The following is a 20,804-nucleotide window of genomic DNA, read 5'->3' on the forward strand; positions in this document are numbered from 1 at the left end:
TCGTTGCACCATGATGATCATACGTGGTGGTAATCATAAATCACCTCCACTCTTCAAATCACCATCCAATCCGGTGATGGGATACCTATCTTTGAGGTCGGAAATATAAGATCACCCCAGGGCAGTGATCCTGGGTTGAAAATTAAAGATAAAAATACTCCTCAATTTAGCAGAAAAATTGATATATCAATATACCATCAATATATTATATCAATGTTATATATATATATATATATGTAATATTATGTTGATATTATATATTATATTAATGATATATATTATATTATAATATATTACTAATCATATTATTATTATATTATTATTGAAGGATAATTTTAAATTATAGTAGAAATATATTATTATATTTTATATTTATATAATAAAAATATTTAATATATTACTTCTATTTACCGTATTTTTCTAATCAAAATAATTATCAGTATTAAAAAATCTATTATAAGTATAAATAAAAATATTAATTCTATAATAAAAAATAACATATTTTTATAAGATTAATATTTTATAGGAGTAATAAATATATTTTTATAGAATATATTAATAATTAATATATTGATAAATATATTAATATTTTATTATAATATATTTTATATGATTAATAAATATATGATAAGGTCTACTAAAAGTAAAATATGTGATAAAATTACGGAGCTATTATAAGAGTTAGCATATTGACTTATATTTTTAATTCATGAGAATTAAAAATACATAAAGAATCTATCTAAAATATATCAGGGATATTTGTGGTATTATGTGGTCGGTGATCTTGGATCTCCGTACCATACCAAACAAGTTACTCATGGATATCCGGAGATTTTTAATCATTAGACCATGACCCACCAAACACATTGATCTTAGATTATTGGGATCAAATCATCCCAGCATTCGGATCACTGGAGATCTTAGATCACCGTGGTGATCCTGTTGGGGTTACCAAACGCCCCCTAAAAGTGTGGGATTCATCTTTGGAATTCATCTACGGGTTGTTGAATGGCTGGCTTTTGTGGACTCTGATCTAGATCATCGGGGCCGACCTAATTCTTAGGCGTAGAGATGGGCATTGGGCCGGGCCATGGGAGATGGGCATTGGGCCGGGCCGCCCATGGCCCGGCCCGGCACGAAGCGAGCCGTGCCAGGCACGGCCCCCTTGCTACAGTAACGAGCCGTGCCTAGCACGGCCCATAAAAGGGGATCGGGCTGGGTTACGAATTCCTGGCCCGCGGGTCGAGCCCGGCCCGGCCCATAAGGGCCTGGGCTGGCACGATTCGTAGGCCAAGCACGGCACGGCCCATAAGGGCCTGGGCTGGCACGATTCGTGGGCCAAGCACGGCACGGCCCGCGAACCAGCCCGGAACGGCCCATAAGGGCCTGAACCGGGCCTGGGCTGGGCCAGGCACGGCTCGTCCCCCTTAAAATAAATGGAAATAAATTTTTTTTAATAAATTAATAAATATTGGAAACTAAAGATTTATTAATATAAAGCCATCTTAATGGTGGGGGGTTTGGCATAGACCCCTACCAGTTTATTAATTTAAATCAAAATGGTACATGAAGGGAGGTTTGGACCTTGGTCTGACCTCCAGAATACAATAAGAAAGGAAAAAAATAGAGATGACTCACTTTAACAATTAAAAAAATAAAAATGTACAATTATAAAAAATTAAGAAATAAAAATAAATGATCAAAATCTTACTAATCATCAGTATTCACTATTCAGTAGTGTTTGTATCATCATCATCAGAGGATGTTGTATCATGTCCACCTTTATCTTGAAGTCTCGCCTCAGCATCCAACCAATCTTTAAAGCAGAGAAGCATCTCAACCGTTTCGCCAGTCATCCTACTTCTCTTTTCGTCAAGAACACGCCGACCTGCACTAAAAGCGGATTCCGATACTGTGGACATCGGCACAGCTAAAATATCGCGTGCAATTGCAGACATAACAGGATATTGATTTTTAACACTCTTCCACCAAGATAATACATCTAGACTCTCTATTTGATTTTCATTATATGCAGACTAAAGATCATTTCATAAATAAAATTCTAGTTCACTACTTAAAGATGAAGAAGATGAAGATGAACTTGAAGCATGTGTGTGTTTTCTCTATGCAATGAATGAAAAAATAGATAACGAACGAGAACTACTAGAAGAAAAAATAGAGCTTTGTACGGAAAATCTAGATCCACGAATTTTTTCATCATATATAGCATAAATATCATAAAGAAGTTGTTTTACCTCAATTTTAGCAGGTTCAGGATCTTGAATCATATTTTCACAATATGCATCAAGTAAAATTAGTACGCCATTCAATTTAACTCTTGGATCAAATACAGCAGCTAAGTTATGCATAGGATATATCTTGTCCCAATACTCATTCCATTTAGATTCCATTTGTTCAATAATAGGCATTAAAACATCATCATATCTATGTTCTGCAAATTTTTGACTAATCATATATGCTTGTTGTAAAAATGAACATGAAGTTGGATAATAAATACCAGAAAGAATATTAGTAGCATTATAAAAACTAAGAAAAAAATCTTCCAAAATTTTTCCTTTATTCCAATCAATTTCAGTCAATGTAAAGCCTAATCCATGATCATTAATATATGCACTTAATAAGTTTTTATATGGGTATGCATCATGTATCATGCTATATGTTGAGTTCCAACGAGTAATTACATCAAGTTTAAATTTTTTAAAACGTTTACCATGATTTATACATAATTCCTTAAATTCTTGAAGTCTTGATCTTGAAGCATGAATAAAAGAAACTGCATTTCTAATTTTTGAAATGGCATCTTGAATCATGCCCATGCCAGCTTGAACAGAAAGATTTAAGATATGACATGCACATCTAATATGCAATAAATTTCCATTTAACATGGGATGCAATGAGTCCTTTAATAATATAACAGCAGAATTATTATTAGATGCATTATCAAAAGTAATAGACATAATTTTATCATTAATATTATATGAACATGCAGTTTGATAAATGGCATTTGAAATTTGTTGCCCAAAATGTGGAAAATCAAAAGCACGAAAAGCAAGAATACATTTATTTAATTGCCAATCATTATCAATATAATGAGCAGTAATAGCAATAAAACAATTACTACCTACAGATGCTGACCAAATATCAGAAGTTAATGAAATTTTTACATTTAAAGTAGAGAGTGTTTCAATTAAACTTTGTCTCATTGCTAAAAAGTTAGTCATAACTACTCTTCTAAATGTACGCCTACTAGTTCTTTTGTAAGCAGGTTGTAGGTTTAATTGAACATATTCTTCAAAATTAAAAGATTCACATAAACTAAAAGGTAATTCTTCCTTAACTATCCATTTTACAAGTGCTTTTCTTTGATTTTCATGATTATATGTAAAATTACCTAAAAGTGATCCCCCTTGTATATTAAGGGTACTTTGAAGACGAGAATCATGCATCCTATGACTCTCTTGATGTCTTTTTAAATGGCCTGTTCCCCCACTACTACTACAACTATAAAGTTTGGCACATTTTTTACATTTTGCTTTCCAGACTCCATCAACCATAATTCTATCAAATTCATTCCATACAGCATTAGTCCTCTTACGAGAGAGGTTTGATCTTCACTCGGTTCACTAGTTCTAGAGGAACTAGGAACATGGGGTTGGGGATTAGTTTCTTCTCCCTCAGAAACAGAAGGAATGCCAAAATGACTTTCCTCAAAAGATGACATATCTAAATTGATGAATGCAAAAAATAAAAACTAACCACAAGGAGGAATTGAGTAGAGGACCAGAGGTAGAGCCGAGATTTGTGAGCTTCCTCTTGTGCTCTCAACAAGAACCTCCTTCTCTTCTCAACAAGAACCTCCTCTTGTGTAGCACTTGAACACTTGCTAAATGCAAGCTAAAAATTAAATTGCTAGAAGAGCACTTGCTAAATATTGCTAGAAAAGAAAAATAGTAGTAGTAGAGAAGGAGAGAAGAGTTGGTTTGGTGTGGTGAGAATGAGGGAGGAAAGGGGGTATTTATAGGACTCCAAATATTTTTTTTTTCAAAATACCCCTCAAATTAGCCGTTTTATGATTGTTGGGAGGGGTATTTTAGGTAAAAACCAAAAATAGCCGTTATGGCAACGGTTTTTTTTTTTTTGCCAGACGGGCCGTGCCAGGCACGGCCCGTAACGGCTATTTTTTGGTAGCCAGACGGGCCGTGCCTGGCACGGTCCGTTTCGTGCCTGGCACGGTCCGTAACATCTATTTTTTTTTTTTTTGCCATACGAGCCGTACCAGGCACGGCCCGTCTCGTGCCAGGGCCCGGCACGGCCCGCCACCCCACAGGCCTCGGGCCGGGCCGGGCTTAGCTTTTAGGCTAAGCGGGCCGTGCCTGGCACGGGCCATTTAGTAACAGGCCGAGCCAGGCATGGCCCGTTTAGTCTATGGCCCGGTGGGCCTGGGCCGGGCCGAGCCCGGTATGGCCCGATGCCCATCTCTACTTAGGCGATTGAAATTGCCGCCTAAGGCCTCGGCCCCAAGAAAGGCCCACTGCAGTACGCAGAGAGCAACACTGAAAACCGCCCAAGGGTTCGTGGGAATAAAGATGGGGATAGAAGGGGCGGAAGAGCGGCAGCGATTTATGGTGCTGGTGGAGTACTTCATGTAGTCCATGGAAAAGAAGGTCCGCTTCCTCCTCTTTGGTCTCTCAAGAAATTCCTCCTTTTATCCCTCATCTTTTTATGTTGCTAATCGATTAGTCATCCGATGAGAACATTGGAGCACGTCGCTTTGCTTGGTAGCGGTCATGTGCATGAATTTTCTTCTTTTTTTTAATCTGAAATTTTGGGACAAACTGGCGATTACTCTGCAGAACGGACGGCAGTTTTAGCATTGCAGTTTGTGGGAGCTCGTAGAGTAGGAGAAAAGTTATTGTCTGTAATGTGTTCGTTCTATTGTCACGGTGTCAATATATGCTCATCTGGGTCAAAAGGAAGCTCAAGATGCGATTTTGATGCTTCGAGAAAGATTTTTTCCCTTTCTCCCTCCAGAAAAAGCTGATTTGTGAGTGCATTAGGAGGACTTAATTGCTGGCAATTTTTTGTTCCTCCCAGTTGAAGGCATCGACATGAGATCAGCTGGTTGTAAAACATAACAATAGAAAAAAAGAGCTAGAGATATTGTCAGTTGTTATGAATTATGATCAAATGCTTAAGTTTTATTATGATTGGAATCAAATTTATAAATATTGATTATCTAAAGGCTGGATCAAGAAAGTCCGATAACTTTTGAAACTGTTGTTTCAGAGTCTGCATGGTCTCTATATGTGTGATTTGTGAGTCTGTATTAATGCAATTTCTTTTTTTTGGTTGATTGTCACCTGATGCCAACCTCCCATACCTTGTCTCAAAACTTCTCTCTTATTGCCATTCTTGAAAAATCAAATTTAGTTTTTAAGTATGGATTGTCTACAACATACCATTAGAAACGCCCATCTCTATAACATATGAATTATTTTTAAAGAAATTTTTAAAGTATTTTGCACTTATTAAGATTTTTTTATTATTATTAAAAAAAAAGGTCTTTCTTGGTGAGTTCGTCTTAGGCCCCTAAATATATTGGGCCGCCCCTAAGTACTCTAGCTTTCATCCCTTGAAACTCAAGGAATTGGCTCTTTTTGACCATGTATAATGGTATGTGACTTTGGTTGTGACTAGTTTATTAGAATGCAAATGGCTGCCTATGGCTCACATTTTTCGAGTTTGAACACTAGTTTGATGTGAGCTTGTGAAATTGTGTATATTGCCGGTTAAAATGTTACGGGTTGTTAATTTAGTTTTTGCATGCATGAAATTTTGACGAATATGACAGCTGTTGCAAGTGGTTACATTTGGAATGCCTTTTGCTGTTCCAGGTGTCAAATTGTGGTTCAGCTGGTTTTATGAATGAATCTTCCGTGGAATCTTGTATAGCCACTTCAGCTGGTTTGGCTGCTGGACTTGTTTTTGATAGCTGTGGTTCAGTTAATGGAAGTGGTTTTACATCGTGATTCAGTTATTACATAGTGTGATGGGAAGAGGGTTCATCGGGCGGTGGTGATATTTTCCACAGCATACACTGTTGATGATGATTTGTGTTAAAACCCAATAGAATTAAGCCAATCAAAACATCCAGACCAAAACTAGTATCATCCCTATTACAGTGCAAGAAAAACAGGGCAAGGAGGAAGAGCCAACAACAAGATCAGCCGTCGCTGGTTGTGAGCAAAAAATTATTACTTGGAATGAGAGCAAGTGAATGAAAGTTTACTACACAAATCACTCAGAGTACCTAACTTTAACCTTCTACCATGGTTCCAGGAGAAGAAAGTCAGTATACAAACACTCTCACAGGCAAGGCAACCGATGGAAAGGAAAGAGGATGGTTTGCAAATTAAATAGCAGATCGAAGAGGGCGATGGATAAGCCCAACTCGAATAAAATTGTCGAACCCATTACAAATGGCTTCAAAACTGAAACACCTTTTTGTCTAACAAGGATTGGACTCAGTTCAACCTGAAACAAATTAAACGCTAACACAAGACATACTAGGCTCAAGATCCAAGTGCGTGTAGGCATCGGCACAACAAAGCCATCTAAAAGAATTAATTGGCAAAAATCCCGAGGAAGATTTTGGACCCTATTTATGGAATTCAGTACATGCAATATTTTAACACATTTTGCCATTTCTAAACACAAATTGTAATTTTAACTCTCAAAGTCCAACAGCCAAAACCATGATAGCCAGCCAATTTACTGCTTTACACTGACAGTGATTGATGTGAAATGAAGAATGTCATTCAACATAAAACAATAGATAAATTAAATGTAATAGAATAGATAGATAAATTTGGAAAATTTTTACAAAATTCATCTTGCACAACTCTGCTAGGTTGCTGCCTGTTGGCTACACGCCTTTGTCCGGAGTTTTGGTTTCCAAGCTGCATGCAGCCTAGCCTGGAAGGGCATCTCCCACATTATCTTCAAACTTAATTTGACCTGAAGTAGCAGACAGGGTGATTCCACTGTTGTCATAGCTTTGCTAACACAAGACCCTCCTAGTAATTACAATGCATGTCTATTTCAAATAAAATCTTGGTTTAATAAGATGTTAAACTTTTACCATATATACAGGCAAGGCAGCGGACCCGCTGTTTAGGTTGCAAGTATTGGTTCATCAGGAAAAATATGTAAACATTAAAATAGTTTTGCTCCTAAAATTTTGTAAACTAAAGAAGAGTTTCACTAGTCCAAGCAAGCTCAACCCAGTTAGAATGAGCCAAAATATAAAAAATCAAACCAAACTTGATTCAAGCAGACTAACTCTGAGAATGACACTTTTAATTCACAGATGATTGCATTGTTCACCAACTTCCTAGAAGTTTGTTCTCATGCCAAGCACAATGATGCTCGAGGCATGTTCCATGGTATAGAAATATTTGGCAATGTATTCCGGCGTGCAAAAAAAATGCAAAATCCAACATATGCTGTGCCCAGGAGCAAATGCCAGATGCAAAGGATCAATCACCTGTGCTCGAGGGAAAAAAGTTAAAAAAGAACTCCTAATCTCAAGATGAAAACACTCCCAACAATTATAGGATACTTTAGTGTTACACTATAGACATTAGCTTTACATGATTGTTTTGCTTTACCACAGGAAAACCAAATGAAACCTCAAATATTGATCGCACAAGGCTAGCTTCTTATTGATTCCTTGATATTAAAAGCAAGTTCAGGACAAATTAAGCAGTGTAGAGATCAATTTTGGTGCCACTTCTACAAGTACTTAATAAGAGCCCAAACGATAACAACCAGAATCACTATAGCAACAACCAACAAGAGCAGGCACATACATGAACAACCTCCTTTTGTACGCTTGTTAAGAATCGCCAGCCTCCTTTGTACTCTCTGCATTAAAGATAAAATAAAGGTAAGTCAAGGAAGACCTAATGCCTGACAGATGGTTGGCTTGCTTAATTCTGTCACATCCTTGGGGCTTAAACTATTATTTGCTTGAGATAGAAAGCTAACGAAGGAGAACACAAACTTTGGGTTTCAAATGGATAACAAATCAAGCTTTTCCAGTCAGAGGCAAGTCCTTTTTTTTAATGGATACAGAGGGGCCCTAATCATATAACTTTGTGTCAAGGTATACATGCCAAATGCTAGATACACAACCTTGATGCCACTTGTCATACACAGACAGCTACTTTCCATGGGCCAATGTTTCCAGAGGTTAGTTCAGCAGTTATATAGAATAAGTGAGCTGTCTGTGAGCAGCTTGTGTTCAACTCAAAATTCAGCTAGACACGAGTACACTTGGCTAGCAAACAAGCAAGTTTGAGCTAAAATTTTGAGCTCAAAATATAGAGAGCTGAATTTTGATCTTGGACCAGCTCAATTGAGTTCAGCTCAATTATATAAATTCAATACTATTATATAAACTTATTATGGGATCATTAATGTAGAAAATAAGCAAAATGATTTATCATTTGCTTTTAAATGATCTTCTATATTTCTAATCATGATTTAAATCAAGATAAACCATAAATTACATAATTTATTTATTTATAAAGTCTAGTTATATCTCACACACTAGATGGACATCTAATGGCTGAGATGAACCACAGCCTTTTGGAGAGAGATCATAAGCACCGGCCCTGGCTCTCCTAAAAACAACTCCACTTCTCTCACCATCCTCCTTGTCCACTTCCTTCCCCTTCCCTCTCCCTCCCTCCTACGCTCCCTCTCACTGCTTGTCTTTGGCCCCTCGGCCTTTGCCTTTGTCATTGACTTGAACAACCTGGTTGCTCTGCCAACTCATTTTCCATCAAGCAGCCATCTTCTGCTGATTGTTCTCTTCACCGTTGCCCTACTCTCCATGACCACCACAGACCGCCACAGACCACTACAGCCACCACTGAGTTTAATAAATCTGAGTTTGAGCCAAATCAGATGTGAACAAGCTGATCTCGAACTTGGCATAGCCAACTAGTGATGAGCGCAAGTTGAGCTCAAGTCAGCTTCACAGAATACCGAGCCGAGCTCAAGCAGATCTGAACTAGCTCAAGATCACACCCAAGTATATTGATTTGTCTCAATGCCATTTATCTAGGATCATATCTCTTTTCTTTAAAACAAAAATAAAGATAGATACATTTTCGACCCAGTATTTGGAATTTATTTTTGTTGCCAAGAAACAATATAATTTAAATATTTAATAAATCTCATTTTGGCAACTAATTTAAGAGAGAACACAATCAGTGCCATCTATGTAACTCACAGAAGCCAATCTAGTGAAAAAGAATGATAATACCTGAAGCCTTGAACCGGTTAAGTCCACATGATGGTCCAAGTTATCCTGTACCAGCGCATGAAAAGTTATAGTAGTAAAGATGCTGTCAGACATGTTGAAAAGTTATCCTGTGTCATGGTGATACATACAATCAATCTTGTATGCAGATCCAGTTCCTCGTTAACTGTTAATGCAATATGTTTTGTGCTCAGCACTGTCTCTTTCAATTTCTCAAGGCCCTCATCTTGCTCTGCATGTCACAGGAAACAGCATGTAAGAATCAAACAACAACTTCAATTGTTGATGCGAGTCAGATGAAAATACCTTTCATAATCTGCCTCTGTAAACCAACAATACCATAATTATCCAATCCCACAGTTCTATTTACCTCATCGGTTGATTTACTTTGTCCAAGTAAGTCTTCCCTAAATTTGACAAAGGAGTTTCCTTAGTATTTACGTGCACATAATCAATTGTAACAAAGCAACAACAGAATGCCATGTCCATTAAACTCCTTAATGATAAAATAAGATTTTTTAATTCATAGCACAGAAATGGAAGGCCTTTACAAGTTAAGTGGCACTGTAGGGTATAGACTATTGATACCAAAAAGAATGCTATGTGAAAAACGAACCTGTTGGCAAAGCTTGACATATTCAATGTAGAAGCCATCTGTTTTGCTTTAGATCTCAAATTTGAGAGCATGTCCTGGCATTTATGCAACTCCTTATCAGATCTGCAAAAGGCAGTAGGTAACATAAGTTAAAGGAAAAATAGTATTCATGTCTAACAAATTATAGAAGGAACCTACAGACTATATCATGCTTTAGGATGTATATACAAGTTATAAAATTAAATCAGCATGGTAAACAGGATTGCAACAGGAGACACTGTGTGCTTATCAAAAAGAAAATACACCATCTTAAAATAGATCTCAAGCATATGATTCAATTTCTGATTGCACATATACCTAGGGACCCTTCCACATTAGGAAGGTAGTCAAACAAAAAGAAATATATATTTTCCAGACTGATCTGTTCCAAGGTATTGGACATCAAAAATGTAAAGCAAGTTGGTGCACTCAACTTCTATCAAAATCTTTTGTATCAACTAAACTGCTAAAAATACAAATGCTCATTCTAAATACCTCTTGGCTTACCCACTACTGCATCGGCATTAGACCTATTCATGGGCCAGGCAGCCTGCCTAGCATGCCCGTGCTCAAAGCATTTCGGATAGGCCTAGGCTTGGATTTTAAGCCTGACAGGCCAGGCCAGGCTTGAAATATGAGACTACCTATTAAAATAGGTCAGGCTCGGGTTTAGTTTAGCCTGGCCTGAGCGCCCGAATCTTATATAATATACAATATATACTTCTGCCTTAGGAATCTGGTTTTGGTAGCAAAAAAAATTTAATAGCTCTCTACCATGCACCAACCCTCCTTATGAACAACCATACGCATAAGTTCATGGCCCTTACCAATCCCTTTCAAATATTTAATCTTTGTAAGCATTTTTATACCTTTTAAACTGAAAAAAAGGGGTCCAGAAAGCCCGAGGCCTGACCCAAAGCCCGAAGCCTGAGTAAGTATTGGGCTTAGGCATCGGAAGTAGGCCCGAAGACCAAGTTGACCGGGTTCGAGCCTGACTAATTTCAATTATATCTTTGGCTGAGCCCAGCCCACCTGTGGAACAGGTCTAATAGGCATTATCAATTTTTCAATTCTATATGCAAGTAAAAGAAAAAGAAAAAAATGCAGTACTTTAACAGCCTCATTTATCACGACCCTTGCAATATTTATGATCTTGACACTTTCTCGTGGCATATAAGTTTCTTAACATGGACTAACCAGCATCCTGGAGGCCTATATTCCTGCAACAATTTCTAGGATAAAGACCCGGTCATGGACCATTTATTTCTTTAAGTAGACAGGTGAAAAAAACCTTTTTCATTTTAGAGTTGCGAAATCTGATCTGCATTATTTGCAATCTTCATTTTTTTTTTCAAAAACAAAATAGTGTGTAATATCCCAAAAGTTGAAAATTCAAGCATTTCTGGGAGACCAAATTATGCAAGGCAAAGTTTTTAGATGGAATCATAATTGAGCAAAGGAAAAACGAAAGTGAACATATGAAAGAAATGAAAGGCCCTTGACGAGATAGAAACCCAAGGAATGCCGGCTAAAAGTAATATGAATATTCTTTTTCCCATGGAATTAATTGCAAAGAAAGCAGATTTGTGATTAGGTGATAAACTTTTTTAAATATTGCTTCTTTGAAAAAAATAGGCTCCTTCTAAAGACTGAAACTAAAAGGATCAATGAAGAAGTGGGTGCCCGATTTAGATCTATTATAATTTTGACAATTAGGAGTATAATTTTTGAGTCATGTATCATCTCTATAGAGCTCAAATGCTCACATAGTGCACCACCCATATTACACCATTCCATGCTGGCAATGGTACACACTAGTATGGACAGAAAAAAATGTTAAAGGAAAGGCACATTGCTGTATGCTACAAAACCCTTATCTTAAAGTGTCAAGGCTACATTGTTACATGTTTGAGCACACCACAACAAAAAAATAGCTAATTTTAATAATCAATACTCCATGTAGATCTAGGATTTGTCATAATTCATCCATATAACACAGACATAGGCCCATGCCTATCTTATTGCAGTATATCACCAGGAGATATAACAACACAAGGCAGCACAGACAAATACTTGCCAATATGGACAGGTACATTGTATGCACCAATGTTCTATGCAAACATCCTTGTAGCTTGGCACTTAGAAAACTGATACAATAATCCTTGTCTATGCCAACAAAGACTTTATATAGTAGAAAGATAAATTTCCTCAAGATATTTTGGGCAATTCACAAGAATGGCATGATGGTTATTTCAAAACATGGTTTTGGTTAGCCTTCAAGTGTATGTACAAGAAAATTTTGGGTCTTTATGGTGAATCTAGTCAAGGTTTAGAAAAGCTGTCCCCTAGACCAATTATGTTAATTAGAGAAATATATATTATGATTTACTGGTGCTTTACAAGCACAGTGAATCCAGTAAAGAAGAGGTGTTGAAGCTATTATGTACTTTGAATTCAGAAAAGAATGAATATAATGTGTTGAGACTGCCCTAAGTTTAAGAAACAAAGGTTGCATTTTAGTCAAATATGGACAACAGAGGTGTTAAGAAAGCATATCCTTGACTTCCTTGTTGGTTTTCTTTCTTCTGATTTGAAGCTACATTGAAGAGCTTGCGCTTTCTTCCCGACGAAATAACATACAAAATGACTACTCATTATCTGGAATCATTTGTTCCAAAATCTCTTGAGAAGCTTTCTCCAAGATTCATCTTGGTTTTGATTTCAGTAACAATTTCAGCTTTAGTAGTTTCAATTGAAAAATATAAAAAGAAACCATTATAACTAAGAAAATAAAAAATAAAATAAAAATTAATAATTCAAAAAAAAGATAAAAATTATTTTAATTTATATTATTTCAATTTTGACATATGGGTGTCACATTTCATATATTTTGCAGCGAAACAATCAAAAGTTATTTTTAAAACATATATTATTAAAAAGTCATGATTAGAATATTAGTATATCATTTTATTATTTGATGTCAATCTAACACAAGATAATCTAAAAGCCCATGAATTTAAAGGATCAGAATAGCCAGAGTTATGCCAAAAACATTATTTTTCTATAAATCTCTTCGGATCATAACAATGAAAATGTGCTGAAAGTCCACAAAATCTAAGTTTAATATAAAGAAAATACTTCCAAGTTTGAAAGATACATAGAAATAACAAAAATTAGCGTAGATAGCTCATATATACTACCCTTTTAGACTCATAAGTTAGTTTTTGGCTGAAAATCTAACTGGTCCTAGTTTCGGTTGGATTATGGAAACATTTCAGTTTAAGGGTTTTGGGTGAAATTCAAATCATAGCCTTTGTACTTTACTGTCTTCTCCCATGGCAGCCTTCTTCCTATGATCAGCCTCTATATAGCAAAATTTGCGATACACCGCTCGTGTTTAATTCCGAACATCTTACAGTTCAAACTTTTAAACAAAAAATTGATAGATTGAACATCCTTACAGTATCAAGGGAATTTGTTCTCACCGAAACTTTGTTCCTTTTTTACTTTTAAAGTACCACTCAAATTGCTTCATTGATTCCAACATGGTTCCAAAACTGGGCCCAGGCAGCCACCTACGTGCTCTCTCTGATGGTGACGCCTCATGGGCACCTTGCATAGGTCTAGGCAATCTATATTCTATACAGATGCTAGTACTTGGCAGCCTTCCAAGCCTTACATGCCCACTTAGGCCAGACAGCCGAGATACATTTTTCAGCAGGTTTAATGGGTCCGACCCACTTGCAGACAGTGGTGCCAGTTTTTTCAGCAATTGCAGCATGTGACACCTACATTTGTCAGTATCTTCCCCTCCTTAGTTCTTCTCCCTCTTCCCCCTTTTATCCTTTTGAACAATAGCCATTGCGGCAAGGTGATAGTAGTTTTAGCATCCATTTTCCATTCATTTCTTTCTTATTTCCTTCTCCTTCTCCCCCTTCACCATATAGTAAATCTTTTTGCACTTTCTTTTGCCTGGAATCTTGGTGATTATTAACTCAACTTCAAGAAGAGTAGTAGGATTGCTCTACCAACTCCATACAGTTTCAATCCTTCCACTATCATTTGCTACAATCCCACCATCTCCTGCTTTGACTCGTATTATAGGAAACTTTCAAATTAACTTTCCTCCAACCTTTAAAATTCCAGGTTTAGCATTTATTTTTGTTGGGATTACATCTTCTAAACTCTAAAATTTCTTTCATGACCTTCTTAAAATATTTGATGAACCATATGCTCCTTAAAACCAAGTCATTGCTAAGCACCCAAATTTTCTAAAGAGTAAAACCTAGAATAGAAGTACACTTAGATACTTGTTTCTTTCTAGAAGTACACTTAGATACTTCTTTCTCTGAAACTGCAACATATTCTATATAAATTGACATGTTGAGACCATATCCTCTTTAATAATTCACAAGAATAAAGATACTTACCTTTTTCTTAACCTCAATCAGAATTTTAAGAATGAAGAGTTGCAGCCAGTGCCTTCTCTTTGGTTGAGTGACGAGTCACCAGGAACCTAGATTTCCAGAGCGAAACTGATGATGATCTCCTTGAGGAATCCCTCAATAACTTCACTACAGCATCTCAATAACTTCACAACTTTGAACAACATGCTTCCAAAAGGAATCCCTCATTATCTTCAACTCATACATCACCCCTGTAAAGATAGAACTTGCAACCATTTTGAAGATCTTGGGCTTGTAAAGCCAGCTGAATAAACACTTTTATACTAGCCTCCACAAAAAGCACTCTTCTAGCTTCCTAGTTTCTACTTTACCTGTCTCATAGCTCATACATACATCGATCCACCATTAAATTTTATTAAGTTCATTACAGTGAAGTTTAATAGTGATCCAACAATCATCTGCATAGAACACATACATAATTTACGCACAGTTCTTTACATAAACTAAGAAATTAAGGTCTCATGTCAGTGCTGAAAATACTTCGAAGAGAAAAGGAGCCCCTTTATTTCAAGCCCTTGCCACTCGGAAGATACTTTCTAATAATGTTTGTCAACAATTAAAAGTTAAGTTACCAAGGGGACCCCTTCCACCATTATTCTATCTATCAAGATGTTCAACAAACTTAAATGCCATACATAGTGAGCTTCTAAAAGGTTTTGAGCCTAGATAAAATATGAGATGCTAACTACTTGTAGTGAATGCACGACAAATTGTTGCTTTCTTCTTCCTCTTTCAATTGGCAACAGTTTTATCTTAAATTCCTCCCACACTGTATTTACTAGGTAACTTTGCTTCAAGCCAACTACCGTAGTTCTTTGCTAGGTTTCCATGTGTGTGTGTGAGTAGAGAATTGTGTGTTAAAGTAGAGACGAGGGGGCTGAGGTGACATTTCATTTGGAATGTACAAAAGTATCCTTGAAAGGCTTACATGCAATTAGGACTTGATGGTGGAAAATTTTTACAAGTCACTAGCTGCAGAAAAGGGGAAAAAACTAATTTGGTTGGATGTAGTAGTAACCCTTTCACAATAGGTTTACAAACAAACAGTGCATTCTAGCTAACTTCAGGATATTTGTTTTAGAAACTAAGATTCATGAGGAAGTGAGGGTGTCGTTCTACCAAGATGAGTTTGTCTTCCAATGATACCTTGAGAGTTGTGAATCCTAGGAGGTGATTACATGGTTTATTGCAGAATTTTTGAAAAATTTGTGAGATTGAAGGTTAACTTGGGCTTTACAAGGTATTTATAATAAAAGCAAACACCTTCAAGTGAAAGGAGAAACATTATCAGTATGAGGTCAGCGTAAATCTCTCCACAAAGTCCTGTAACTTTTTAACCAATAGTTGTCTTCAATATGATGCTTGCAATCTGATACAGAACATTTATAACCCAATTACTTCAGAAAAATAGTTAGCTAACCTTAAGAAGCAAGGTGGGGCATTAGAGCAAATGTGTGAGCTATGAGATCAAGGAGGTTTCACAAGGTATCCTTAATAAGAGCAAATCTTGAAGTGAAGAGAAGAAACATTTGGGATATAAGGTTAGTGAGAATATTTATCCAAAGTGCCCTATACCTTATTGACCATAGTTTGCTGAACTGTGCCGAACCGGCCGATTTAGAGCATATGAACTAAACTGGTCAATTACCACTACGATTCAGACCCTCTCTTCAAAATCTTAAAAGCTCCCCTCTGGCCCTTCGAAATCAAAACCCTCTCCGGCTCCACATTTGTTGAAAGTTTTGAAATGTCGTTAGAATCCAAAAGAAGCTGGATGTTGTAGAACTTCTCCGGTGCATTGGTGATAGTGCCCCGAACCATCCGAGGGAGCCCACCAATTTCACCGTGGTGGAGCTTCCACATAAAGTTAATGCAGTCCCGCTCCTAGAACTTTTGAGCGGAGCCCTCGCTGAAGTTTGACTTCCCTTCGCACTTTCTTGCCATGACCCAAAGCCAGATCAGCAGCGACTTCTTCTGGTTCTCCATATCTGCGCCACTCCACCTCCTACCTCTATTCCACTAGTCGGAACAAAGGGAAAATATCCAAGAAAGCTCATTGAGGAGAGGGGGGAAGGCATGGAGTTAAGGTTAGGGTTAGCCCAAACTCCATGGCTACCGAGAAGGAGCTCTCTCTCTCTTTCCCCTCCTCCTTCCCTCTGCTTCTTCCTCTCCCCCTCTCTCCCTCTCCCTCCCTCTTCTTCTTCCATTCAGGCCCTCTCCCTCCTAGTGGTTCCTGTATGCCGCGGTTCAATATAGTGCGGACCAGCACCGTACTGTACCGGACGCAGACCAACATGCCTGTTGGTGCTAGTTCTACCATCCTTATTCTTAATCAATATCGACACCTAATCTAGAATAACTATAAGTTCAACCACTTGCTAGTAACTTCGAAGAATAGTTAAATAGCTAACCTTCAAAAGCAGGATGGGACAATACAATACATGCGTTGTATTATAATTATTATATTTGCACTGCACTACATGCACTAGAATTCTATACCATAGACTATAATATGTTATTCAAAATTTAGTATTAGAAAAAACTAAAAATTTAAATTTATGTAGACAAAAGCATATTTGAATAAGAACAGCAAAGTGTTACAGAAGTTCCAACCTCAATAAAACATTCATATATAGTTGCCCAAGTCTATGATGATGTAGAGTTCATTGTATCACAGAAATCATGCACATATTAGTGATTTTCATTTGCCATTTTCTGATTCATAATTCTCATCAATCAGCATTAAAGAAAAAATGGACATGAAAAACTAGTGTTGTACTGATAATTGGAAAGCCTGCAAGAGTATACTCAGCTATACTGCACAAAATTCATAGTCACCAGTCAGTGACATCTGACCAGGTGCACCAACCTCAAGGAGTAAACTCCATTTCTTTGAAACTGGTGTATCTACCAAGTATCAAGCAATCTATGATCATATCATATTAAATAAAAAATTCTACACCTTCAAAAGCTAAGTAACAATATGTACCAAATCATGATAAACTTAAAGTCTATGTCTAGTTGGCTTCATCTCGCAATCAAAATAAACATAAATAGAAAGCACCTTGAGAATCTTATCTAATTTATAATATTAACAGTAACAATGTCCACCGGATAAAACATAATATCCTATTAATGACTGTACAATTGTAGCTAAATAAGAAGTTAGTAGAATCATAGATCACTTTTCGTAGACTAGTAAATCTTGAAAATGACACATACATCGGCTGTTTACTAGGAAGCTTGGAGAGAAGGGACTCCAAACTATCTAGTCTAGTCCCAAGAATTGTTATCTTCCTCCGAATGGAAGATGTATGATGTTGGATATCTGGCCCTGATGGAGGCAAAGAACCTCTTTCGGAAATCATGGCACTAATATCATTAGCAAGCCTGGAAGCTTCATTTAACTCCCACAACCATGAATCTGAAGAGGACGCCATTGCTGTGCAAAACACAAACCCACATTAGATTCCACCCCACATGGTGAATCATCTATTTATATATTATATTAAGAAACTATGGAAAATGATAAGATGAGATCTACAACAAAGAATATTTGATTGGTAGTGCCAATATCAAATAAACAATAATACTGAAGTTGCCGACAGTACACACACACATATACATATACATATGGGCCAATAAAAATAATGAGAGCTGGAGATTAAACATAGTTTAGACGCCAATAATAAAGATAGAAATCATGAGATGAGAGGATAAAGCAAGGTAGTCCACATGTATGAAATGTACAATTTCACTGTGATTGCATGGAATACAAAAAAAGCGAGTCAGATAATCTACACTATACGAGCTATACACTCCTCTCCTCGAAGGACATCAATTTTCATCAAAGTTTGTCGTGTACTGGTGCGTACGGACCATACCACATCATACCGGTACCGAACCGGTATGTGATATAGGGAGAATACTGACACTCATATGCCGAACTGGTCCTACACCATGCGTATTGATACTGTAATATTATGGTACTGGTATGGGGTCCAGCATCGAGATGACGAATCTTAATTTCCATCCTAGCAGCCATTTCATGATGTGTACTATCGAGAGTATCTTCAAAAGTTCCATTTTTTCCATATCTGGAGCTCTTTAAAATCCAAAGTTAATCTTTAGTGGCTATGTTTTTAGTGGTCAACTTCACCTTTGCCCAACAGTCTTGATATGATAAGTAGAAAGTTCCGTTGATTTTATGGCACATCTTGTATAAGGGTAAGTCACTCCAATACTGCTGTGCTCTCTTAATGAGAAAACATCGGAACTGCCCCATACTATATCTTATTCTCTAACAAAATTCAATCGGTTTCCCACGAAGATACCCATGAGCTTCTCTTCCCAACAATCGGCATAAAATCCTTGAATATAAGGAACCATCTGCCAAGAAAAACATTATCTTTCCAAACCCACCAAAGAATTCCTAAAACCTTCACCTACAGCTCCAAACCATCCTAGAACATACCACAATTTCCATTCAAAAGTAAACCCGCCTACCGGGAACACCAAATTAGACCCCATAAACTAATCAGAGAAGATAATTTGAAATAAATTTATGAGAAATCGAAACCATGCCCTAAAAGTCTAACAAATTCAGAATTCCCAGAAATCGGTCGAAATAATTCCATCCATCCCCAACAGAAACCCCAAAAATCCTTCATCCAAGTATTATTACAACACAGAATTCTCCGTCTAAACTAAACTCAACCAAAAAGAAACACAAACAAGAAAAAAACACACCGATCGGCATTCTAATTCATGAGGATCCCAAGAGAACAATAAGCAGAGGGAGTCGAAGAACTAAACGAGGATTACGGACCTTTTAATTCGGAAAGGACGATCACGGAGACTACTTCTCTCCCCTTTTTCTGTCCTCCCGCTCTCGAATTCTTCCCCTTCTTGAAACGGGAGAGCGAGCGCGCCTCCGCGTGAAGGCTTTGTCGGACAATGTCGTTCTCGTCCAAAGTTGGGAACGGAATAGAAATCCCGTTACGCTCGCTCTCAAATGGCCGTACGTTATCGATCGGCCGGGTGAACTGAGTCCGACCAGGTCCAACCAGCCCCAACCGACGCGGTCCGATCCAACTCCTTCAGGGTCTTCAGCTCTCTAGTTTCTGGACGAGACCAAGCGAGCCGCTTACCGAGCCTTGGGCGGGCGAACGGGACAAACTCTACCGCGCCACGGATGCTTACGAAACGGATTCTGTTACGGAATTTCGTGTTCCCGGTCCACGTAACGCCCTACTCTTGACGTATTAATTAATGTACCAGCGCCGGCCGAGATACGGTATATTTTAGATAATTATTAAAAATTAATTATGATGTTTTCATCTCTACGATCAAACATTTTTTATAAAATAATTTTAAAAAAATTAAAATTTATTGAATGTAATCTTGACAATTTTTTCTATGCCAAGCAAAATATTATAAATTTAGATTATAAATTGAGACTTCATAAAATTATGTTTCTCTGCTAAATCTAGCAACTTTGAAATTCTAAAACTTAGCATCATAATCAAAATATAATTAGAATTATTATCAAAATTAGTTAGTTAATATTAAATTAACAAATATGATAAGATAAGCCAAGAAATGAGCTACTTTAATTTACTTATTTGTTGATTTGGTTTAAAAAGATAAGAGATACTGGATAGCCCATTCCTAAATCATAATATGCCATGGTTTAATATAGAAGACTTATGATAATTTTGAAGAGCCTCTACTACTAATATGATAGATAAGTTCAAGTAACATATTCAAACATATATATGTCAACCATCATAAATTCTCCTAAAAATTAAAAGTTGGATCCAATTTGTCCATGGATGATGAAATAAAATTCAAAAACCCTCCAAAATAACCACTCACTAACTAACTTTTAGGGGATTCACATAAGTGGTGTCATAGTATTCTTTCAAGTATTATTTACTACAATTTTAATATTTGTCATGCTATCAACAAGCAAGTACCTTTCCTTCTAAAAAGAAGGTCCCAAGTTCAAACCTAACATGCTCTCTCCTCATCCCTTTTAATTAATTATAGACCATCCCTTTGCAAACACATCATTTTCACACCTATGCATTATCTAGGAGTACTATCTAATGAATGTCCCTAAACCTAGGACAATTGCATCTCTAAAGCTATAATAATCATCCAAAACATGCATTCTACGTGGCACTTCTCTTCTTGCACACTCTAGATATCAACTGATGGTGTACGTGCAGAGGGCTAAGCATGAATTTCAGAAAAATTTTATGCGGAAAGAACGGGTTAAACATTTTAACCCAAAACATGCTTGATATTTTAGATATTTTGACTCTGGTACCAGTCGAAGACAGTCTTC

General features: G+C 36.9%; 1 protein-coding gene and 1 long non-coding RNA gene across 4 annotated transcripts; one reads left to right on the top strand and one right to left on the bottom strand.

Annotated features, from left to right (window-relative positions):
• Positions 1-4,374: 4,374 nt before the first annotated feature.
• On the top strand, positions 4,375-5,446 carry LOC113461157 (uncharacterized). Its single transcript, XR_003383246.4, has 2 exons — positions 4,375-4,685; positions 4,875-5,446. It is a non-coding gene; the product is annotated as an uncharacterized LOC113461157 (long non-coding RNA).
• A 1,411-nt stretch (positions 5,447-6,857) lies between these two features.
• Positions 6,858-19,442, bottom strand: LOC103696001 (syntaxin-52-like). 3 transcript variants are annotated; one of them, XM_008777478.5, is made up of 8 exons: positions 19,281-19,442; positions 17,675-17,894; positions 9,969-10,070; positions 9,659-9,759; positions 9,484-9,584; positions 9,356-9,400; positions 7,893-7,947; positions 6,858-7,038 (listed from the first exon to the last, which is right to left on the bottom strand). In XM_008777478.5, exons 2-8 carry the CDS (start codon positions 17,890-17,892, stop codon positions 6,992-6,994), a joined length of 669 nt encoding a protein of 222 aa, XP_008775700.3. In that variant the 5' UTR covers positions 17,893-17,894; positions 19,281-19,442; the 3' UTR covers positions 6,858-6,991. The 3 variants fall into 3 exon arrangements, with proteins under 3 accessions (XP_008775700.3, XP_089783294.1, XP_008775698.3); XM_089927168.1 differs by having other exon boundaries at positions 6,858-7,097; XM_008777476.5 differs by lacking the exon at positions 6,858-7,038 and having other exon boundaries at positions 7,721-7,947.
• Positions 19,443-20,804: the final 1,362 nt, after the last annotated feature.

The sequence above is a fragment of the Phoenix dactylifera genome, chromosome 14 (genome assembly GCF_051530095.1).
Source record: "Phoenix dactylifera cultivar Ajwa chromosome 14, Ajwa_hap1_PhDact_Kaust_v1.1, whole genome shotgun sequence".
Taxonomy (NCBI): domain Eukaryota; kingdom Viridiplantae; phylum Streptophyta; class Magnoliopsida; order Arecales; family Arecaceae; genus Phoenix; species Phoenix dactylifera.

What these genes read in the sequence shown, in the direction of transcription:
- LOC103696001 (XM_008777476.5), bottom strand. Translation starts at nt 17,892, where the DNA reads ATGGCGTCCTCTTCAGATTCATGGTTGTGGGAGTTAAATGAAGCTTCC. An exon ending in CTTCCTAGTAAACAGCCGAT is followed by an intron (nt 10,071 to 17,674) that starts GTATGTGTCATT and finishes TGCCTTTTGCAG; the next exon opens with ATCTGATAAGGAGTTGCATA. An exon ending in ACAGAGGCAGATTATGAAAG is followed by an intron (nt 9,585 to 9,658) that starts GTATTTTCATCT and finishes TGTGACATGCAG; the next exon opens with AGCAAGATGAGGGCCTTGAG.